The 8655-nt window shown below is 38.9% G+C and overlaps 1 protein-coding gene across 1 annotated transcript; it reads left to right on the top strand.

Annotated features, from left to right (window-relative positions):
• The first annotated feature begins 1333 nt into the window (after positions 1-1333).
• On the top strand, positions 1334-5886 carry LOC103358622 (aquaporin AQPAe.a). The gene is made up of 6 exons (XM_008283652.1): positions 1334-1348; positions 1833-2027; positions 2978-3139; positions 3260-3424; positions 4895-4975; positions 5674-5886. The coding sequence occupies exons 1-6, from the start codon at positions 1334-1336 to the stop codon at positions 5884-5886; spliced, it is 831 nt and encodes a 276-aa protein (XP_008281874.1).
• Positions 5887-8655: the final 2769 nt, after the last annotated feature.

The raw sequence follows: 8655 nt of genomic DNA, 5'->3' as shown, positions 1-8655 counted from the left end.
ATGCGCATCTGTATTTACAAAACAACCAATAGGAACACAGTCACTCTGAAAAGATCTGTGATTGGCTGAAGTCTCTCATCATGGGTTACATTTTCTAAAGCCTGAAAACAGAGCCAAAGGCTCTAATTTCCTCTCAGATCACTGAATGCTAAAAGGTTATGATTGAATTTTAGCCCAATGCCATCTCAAGAAACACTACATAGCCTGGCTTTAAACAGCTGGGCACTGTAGTGTTTTTGGGGGGGCAAATTTTATTCAAATAGAGGTATGTAGTGTTTTTGTTGAGGACTATCGTCAGCTGTATATTTGCTATAGGAAATAAGACGAAGTGTATTTGACACTCAGTAAAGCGCCCACATTCACTGACATAAAAGAACAGTGCAGCAGTGGGGGTTTGGACAACAGTGGAGACAAGAAGAAAGAAACTACTCTATATCAGTCTGAATAGACTTCTCAGTAGGAACAAATCACTGTTTTGGTCTTTTCATGGGTTTTGCTAGTAATAAGAAAAAAACGGAATATCAGTAGACTTATATCTCAAGATCAATCACTTGTAAAAAAAAAATGTAGGTCGACAAAATAATGCAAACATTTGAATATCGTAATCCTCATGACTATTCTATGTAATGCATTTCTGTAAATATGTTTTTATTTGTAGGTGCTTTGGCTTCTTTTGAACTTTCAATTGTGTGTCTTGTATGTTAAAATATGGCTGACAGTCACCACTTACTTACATTCACCTTCAGTTAAAAGGACTCACCTTTGTAGCACTACTTCTGATTGTGACCAAGTTATTTCCTACCCTTTACCCTATGTGTTTAAATCATTTCGTGTTCCTCACTCAGTGCATGTTTTTAGCCAGCTGTGTATTTGATTTATCCAGACATTGTGCAACCCTCTGAAGTGGCCCACAATCACTTCAGTTGGAAGACGAGTGAAAGGCTCCTCGTAGTTTTCTGAAGATGTGGTCAATTGCTCAAGGTCAGTGAATTTGATGGAGGAACATTTTGAGGTCAGGATGTTGTACATGCAACCCTGGAGAGACATATTTGCAGTGACTAATGCATGTACAAAGGAAGACTTGAGAAGTGCCCGAGGTGAGGGGAAAGGAGAGGGTGAGGAAGAGAGAGAGAGAGAGAGAGAGAGAGACAGAGAGGGAGGAGGCTGCTCTCATCAAAGGACCTCTCAAGCTCTACAAGTTAATGAGGGACATAGCCGAGACCCTGAAGCCCCCAGACCCCGACAGCTACGCACAGACAGACGGACAGGCAGACCGACAGACGGACCCAGTCACAGAAAAAGCTTGAGGACAACATACTAATCCAAGTTTGAAATGACGTGGCGTGAGGTGAGTATCTTGACCTTGTGTTTTGGGGTTTTTATTGTCTTACAGGAGAAGGACTCTGGAAGAAACTGGTTTTAATCACATAGGAGTGCTTGGATATTTGTGTTTTTAGGTGCTTTTAGCTACAATTTCATTTTATAACTCAGTCAGATGGCTATGAAATGTTAAAATTTTGGTATTTATAATAAGTGCTTCTGTGCTTAACTTGATCAATTCAACAATAACTGTGACTATGATGAGATGTTAACGTATATTTTGTCAACACTGATCTGACTTGTTAGTGTTAGATATGATGAAGTGTTGTCCCTGTATGGCTTTTTAGTGTTTTTAGGGTGTGTTTTGTTTTAGGAAGAGGCAAATTGCTAAACGTAATCATCAGCATGTTGTATACATCTACAAAACAAGTATTTCTTAGCTGTTTTTCCTGTTTTCATTGGACACAAAGTTACTTAGTGAACTAATTACGGTTGTGCCTCCCTTTTCCGAGGAGCTACGTAGTCGGCAGTTCTGGCGTGCCATGATGGCAGAGCTGCTCGGCACCCTGGTGTTAGTGAGCGCTGTGCTGGGTGCCTCGGTGCCAGGCCCTGGAGAGGCCCCCGGGGGACCCCTGTACCCAGCTGTGGCAGTGGGTGTGGCGATTGTGGCAATAGCGCACTGTTTTGGAGAAATAAGCGGAGCACAGGTGATCTTTTTAAAATGCAGTGCCAATACTACACTGTGTAAAAATACTCAGTTCAAGTCCTTTCTTGTGAAAAGTACACAAGTGTTACTAAATGTGTTCTCAAAGGGGCCAAAGTGTATTTTTAAAAAAAAGAAAGTGCTTATTATAAATGATTTATTTCTGTGATATTAACTTTTTGTTTTAAGTATTTGTATGTACAGTTAGGTAGTTTAGTTTACTGGATCCCAATCTAGTGGTTAGTTTCTCTCCAGAAAGTCATAGGTTAAATATAATGGGTCTTCTAACCAACAGCAGTCCTGATCATATCTACCAAATATCTATTATCAGATGTGTAACCCTTAAAAGCCATTTTAATATGATGCCAAAAAGGAAATATACTGAATGCTAGGAGGATTTTTTTTTTCATTATCACAGTTTGGGATATGTCAGTAACAGCATTGATGACTTGATGCAATTCTATTTTTGTGCAGTGTCAGACTGAAAAAACACACACTTAGGACCTTAACGACAAAAATATCATACTTTAAAAAAATATATATATTAATGTACTTTCACGCTCATTGAGTTTTTTTTTTAAATGATCAATATGACAAGAAGGGAAAAGTTCTGGCAAAGACATTTATATTAACTTTGGACTAATCTTTATTTAACAGTAAGTAATCTTCTGTCTGTGGTCTCTGCTACATTACATAAAAGGTTTACAGCAGAAATGGCAATTTGGCGACACTGATGTTTGTAATGGTTGTGAACCGCTGGTTTAATCTGTAGTAATACACTGTATTTTATAAACGTGTTTGTTTTTAGATGTACAGTCTAATCTGAAAAATAACTAGTGACGACACCTTTTCTACAAAAGAAAAGTAAAAGGAAATATTGAAGTAAATCATCGGACATTAGAGTTTTTACCGTCCTCAGCATTTTTATATGTGACTGTGTTTGTGTGGGATCAGGTGAACCCTGCTTTGACTCTGTCTTTCATGACCACACGGAGGCTGGATGTTCTTCGGGGCCTTGTTTATATGACTGCTCAGTGTTTGGGGGCCTCTTTAGGAGCCGGAGCCCTCTACCTGGCTCTGCCTGTCAAAACCACTGCAGACCATTTTGTCAACAAGGTCAGTTCCCAGAAGATGTGTTACTTTATAAGGTTTTAGATATATCTTTTCTAAATATTTCTGTTATTTGGTGAACCTTATCCTCTTCACCCCTCCCAACTCCTCTTTTCCTTCACTCAGGTGCCCATTGAGTTAAATGCAGCTCAGGCTCTTGGCATTGAGGTTCTGTGCACCTTCCAGTTGGTCTTCACTGTCTTCTCAGTGGAGGACCAGCGACGGAGGGAGAGTCCAGAACCAGGAAACCTGGCCATTGGATTAGCACACAGCGCTGGAGTGCTAATAGGGGTAAGAGGAGCTTTTGTACAGATTTATACTTCACTTGGTTTCCAGTTGTGATTATTTTTTAAAACTGAAGCCACTACAGGTTTGACTTCCTCCCACACACACACACACAGCACACTGCAGCTTTTGTGCTGCTAACACTCACACTGACACACACAGATCAATGATCCTATTTTGAAATATGTGACTAAAATTTGTTTCACAGACAATGTGTGGGTGTGGTTGGCGTACATTCTAATTTTGATTAGAGAGAACACCAGATGACTCATGTCAGACACATTTAGTAAAAGAACAGTTACCAAAACTTTCCCTTTAATAACAGAAACAGAAGCAACCCCAAAAAACAAAAAAACAGTTTTATCAACATTATTAACATTTTCACTTAAAATTATGAACATTTATATTTTCTTTAATTCTTACCAAATTATAATCCTTATTTATGCCAAATAATAACACATATCTACAATGTATATTTGCATGATGACCAGATCGTTGCCACTATTATGTAGCAGAAAGTAGGACATTTTGCTCTCTAATAATCTTATGTGGAATTAGCATGTGAACAAACATTTCTTTTTATGAGATTTATCTCACAATCTAAAAACATACAGGTCTGACAAATTGGGGTTTGAGACATTGTCTGTCTCTGACAGTCTGTTAGTCTGTCCAGAGTATTTCCTGAGTCTGAATGTGAATAAGGGAACAAGGATGACAAAATAGGTCAGTAAATAACCTTTATGTAATTATGTAATTTCTCGGAGATCAAAATCTCTTTCGCAAGGGAGACTTGAGTACCACAGATGAAATCAAGCATCACCAGACAAAAACATATACAGCATCCGAGGCAATATATTAAAAAAAGATATGTTGGAATCAGAGTGAAATATTTGCTTAAAATTTCTGAATGCTTAAAATTTTAAATGAAGACTGGTACAAAATGGAGAAACTTCACCTGAAAGAATCAAAGCAGATTTTCCATAACAGCCCAGATGAAAAGCAGAACCACCCAGTAACAGGGTGGCAGCCTCGAAGCTAACCCGATGTGTGTTGTCAATAAAGTCTGTCAGGAACAAATGAAATGCAGCCATTGAAGACATTGTATAATATGTTGTTCCAAAGATGCGTTGTGATTAGGGAACACTGAGGATACACTGAAAACAGCAATATCTGCTATAAAGGTTTTTCTTAAAGCATTCAAAAAAAAAAAAAAAAGCTCTAACAAGACATTAGTGGAGCCTCTGTGGTTTAAACTTAATCAGCACTTTTATTTAGTGGGAAAATCGAAAACCTGTTGAGATTTATGTTTATACAGGAATTAAGAAAAACTGTTACATGAAACATGATACAAACAAATACCTGAAATAAGTGGAAAGAGATTAGCCTTTTACAACACATCCGTTTTCTCATGATGCTCTTTCTAGATCTGAACCCTTGACGTGGCTTATTTTTATGAGAGCGTTGTTTGTCTGTCAGGCTCGGTTCTCAGGTGCGAGTATGAATCCTGCGCGCTCTCTGGGTCCAGCCATCATCACCGGCTTCTGGGAAAACCACTGGGTGAGCAATGAATCGAAAATCCAGACCTGTCCGCATGGAAACGCTCATCACACTGACCACCTTAAGCTGCTGTTATTGTCCCATTTAGTCAGTGTACATTACTTAATGAGGAATCTAAGCAATACTGTAAGATTCTCTGAATGTGAGACTGATTAAGTAGAGACAAAAGTAACTGAGTACATTTGTAGGTAATGTACTTCAGTGCAATTTTGGGGTACCTGTGGTTTACATTTGTATTTTTGATTTTCTGTTACTACCCTTGCTTTAATACTTCAACACATTTATTTGACAGCTATAGTCACTAGTTGCTTCTCAGATTAAAATTTCACAAAAATGTGTTTTGTAAAAGACATATTTCCTCTTTAAACATCAAATGATTTAATTTAATAATTGTTAGGCGGCTGGACAGGTAAAGTTAAAGCATATTCTTCAATAAAAAAAAAACAAAAGGGAGAAAAATACTACTAAACTACTAAACTGTGTCTAAAATAGTTCAAATTAGGTCGACAATGACATTAAAATCCTATCTATGGAAACGTGGATGCATTGGAATCAAAATCTAATCATTAAAAATGTCACCCATAATGTGAGACTTCTACTTGTAATTAAGTTGAATGTTTTTTTCTTAACCCATCTCCATAAAGTGAAAGCTCTGTCCATTCTCATCTCTTATGTTTCATTATACCTCCTTCCTGCAGGTTTACTGGATCGGACCGGTGCTCGGTGCTGTTCTGGCCGGAGTGTCCCATGAGTTCTTCTTTGCACGCAGCGCCTCTCGTCAGAAGCTGGTGGCCTGTTTGACCTGTAAAGACATTGAGATCGTAGAGACGACCAGCATGACGGGATCATCTCTGTCCACCGTCACACAGAACGCAAGAGCCAAGCAGGCCAACAAACAGGAGAACAACTGACATAAAGAAGAGCCGCATAGGAGCACACACGTTGTACAGCATCACAGCGATTTTTATGAAGATGCACCGTGTACAGTTCATCACGCTTGACTGTAGTGGGGACCAAAGAAAAAGGAGAAGTTGTGTTAAAGGTCAAACTTCTCACACATAATATGCTGTAATAAAGAAAATGAGACGGTGGCTGCCAGTGACCAAAGTACGGAAAAAATCAATTTATATAGAATATTCAATATAAACATTATTTTTTTGAGTTTTAAAGCACCCGATAAAGAAAATGCTTTCTCAAAAGGAAAGTTGTGCAAGAGAGAGTGTAACTGTACAGAGAAACTAAACAATGTCTATCAATGGTGACAGTTTATCCAGTTAAAAATGTCACGTCGAATCCCCAAACACACCTGACCGTCATCAACTTACCTTTAATTTTCCCAGTTAATAAAAAAATAAATAAAGTAGGAAAACAGTGGAAAGTGTATATTATATATTGGACTTACATTTGCTATGTAGACAGAAAAAACCTAATGTTGCGCCATAATTGTTGCATCTTTTAATATCCAGCTGTTTGCTAACAAGTTTGCCAGATAACTAAAAAGACAATGATATATCAGTATTGTGTTCAAAACTTCATTATCTTTGCTATTGCAGGTTTATGGAACAATAGGAAATAAAAAATGGGAGCAGTTGCACAAGTAGAGAAGAGCCGTATGTCTGTAAACAACTCGATCTGTTATAAATCAATATGTGAATCTAAAATCTGCTGACATTTGAAACTAAAAGCTACTGATCAAGCCAAACTAAATGAGGATGCAGCAGCAAAAGCCCTGGGTTACTTGTTATGAAATCAGCATTTCTTATGTAAAGGGAATGAGATATTTCTTCTTTTAAACTCAGACAGTCTTGATTTGAAACTGTTAAAACTGTTTGGCTTGATTTGGAGTCCTCTTGTTCTGTGTGTGACTGAAATTTTCCAGAAGGGTCATATGTCTGCAGGCACTCTGTCGCTAAATGGTCAGGGAGCATGCAAACGGGTGCCAAATGATCTGAGCAGCAAGTCACTGATTCTATATAAATCCAGAAGGCCCAAGAAATAATCCTTTAAAAGAGGCAGCAACGGGAGGGCTACTTTAAGCAACCATCTGTTACGTTTTCAGTGAGCTTCTGTCGAAACAGTAATGACACGCTGTTGAGGTTCATAATGTTATAAAAATCCTGGCTAAAATGATTTTTTTTTTTCTCTGATGTGCAGAGAAATTAATGTAGAAGCTGCATTTTAATCCGACTAGATGTGACCCTTAAGGTCCCTGTTGTCTGTCATTAGTGTGTATAAAGGTGTATCCAGTATTGTGAGATCTAGCATTCACTTTCACATTTGCACATCATTATAATATGTCATAGAGACTCATTGAAATCCTGCTGAAAAACACCCTTATGTTTCGGTTGCATCTCATGTTTGTGAATGCTTTGAAATGCTAAAGAGGTCCTTACTCTGCACCGTGGTTTCAATGATGCTCTCAATCAGTCCAGCGTCTGTCTCATGTCTGTGCCTCCTATTCACAATCAAATTGACAACATACCTCTGTAATAGCTCTAAAGAGCACTTTCAGTTGGGATAAGCTTTGTTATTTGAAATGGATATATTGTGCGTACGTGTGTGTGCATACTCTTTGGGTGTGTGAGAGGTACTTTTTGCTTTCATGAAACCTTTAATCAGATTTGTATGTTGGTATAAACTGCCATTTTTGCTTTGTTTTAAAATATACAGCAATTTGCATGTCATTTAAAATATCATTCAAAATACAAAAAAATAACACTTTGCAGCTGGATTTGCTTTGTCTAGCAATGTATGTCTCCTTCTCTTTACATACGATACCACCAATGGTAAATTCGATTCTTGTACACTTTAAAATTAATATGGAACATGATAACATAATCCTGTAGGGGGATGAATGGGGGTAATGGCTTGTCTAATCTGAACCAGAGTGGTGTTTTGTTATTGGACTTCTGTACTAGGTACAGATTGTCCATAACGAATGCCATGTTGGAGCACAGGGTGGCTCATAAATGTACCAGATCACTTTAGGCAAAAAGTTGTTGATTTACTTTGTGGTCGTATCATCAGATCTGCAGCTGTACGTCTTGGACACTCGGATGAAAAGAGAAACAGAGCTACCAGTTGATCGTCATGTGGTACTGAGCTGAATGAGATGGTGGGAAAGGCCACTGGACAGAGCTAGTAAACCCAAACGTGTAGAGAGGGCGAGCTGTCTGGTTGAGTCCCCCTTCCATGATATCTTCGACTTTGATCTCATAGAGTTTCCCACGCATCCCTTGGAGGTTGGGGACATGGAATCTGAGTGGGCCACATTCTAGGCCTCCATTGCAGAGGCAACTGTTAGGAGCTGTGGTCAGAAGGTCATTGGTGCCTGACGGTGAAGGAGGCTGTTCAACTTAAGAAGGAGGCCTTTTGGGCTGGAGGGCCAGAGGTGCTGCAGCTGTGGCAGTCATGGAGGCAAAAATGGGAGGAGTTTGAGGATACTATGGATTTTGGATTTGGGGACTCTGGGGCCATTTGATGAAGCAGGAAGGGAAGGCAGGGTTTATCAAGCTATGTACAGGCAGGACAAAGTAGTAAAACTTACAGGCTTGTCCTCTTTAGTGAAGGCAGAATCTGAGGACTTGGGGGAAAGTCTCACCTATTCCTGGCAGAGTTTGCTAAGGTAGTCAAGATAGCTCCTTAGTGGCAAGGCACCAGGCATCGATGAGGGTTGCCCT

This window comes from Stegastes partitus, unplaced genomic scaffold, assembly GCF_000690725.1.
Source record: "Stegastes partitus isolate 25-593 unplaced genomic scaffold, Stegastes_partitus-1.0.2 Scaffold323, whole genome shotgun sequence".
NCBI lineage: Eukaryota > Metazoa > Chordata > Actinopteri > Pomacentridae > Stegastes > Stegastes partitus.
Note: the sequence above shows the minus strand (reverse complement) of the source record. Positions and strands in the feature narration are given on the sequence as shown.

Coding starts and splice junctions, on each gene's coding strand:
- LOC103358622 (XM_008283652.1), top strand. Junction 3,140..3,259: donor CAGACCATTTTGTCAACAAG/GTCAGTTCCCAG, acceptor TCCTTCACTCAG/GTGCCCATTGAGTTAAATGC. Junction 4,976..5,673: donor GCTTCTGGGAAAACCACTGG/GTGAGCAATGAA, acceptor TCCTTCCTGCAG/GTTTACTGGATCGGACCGGT.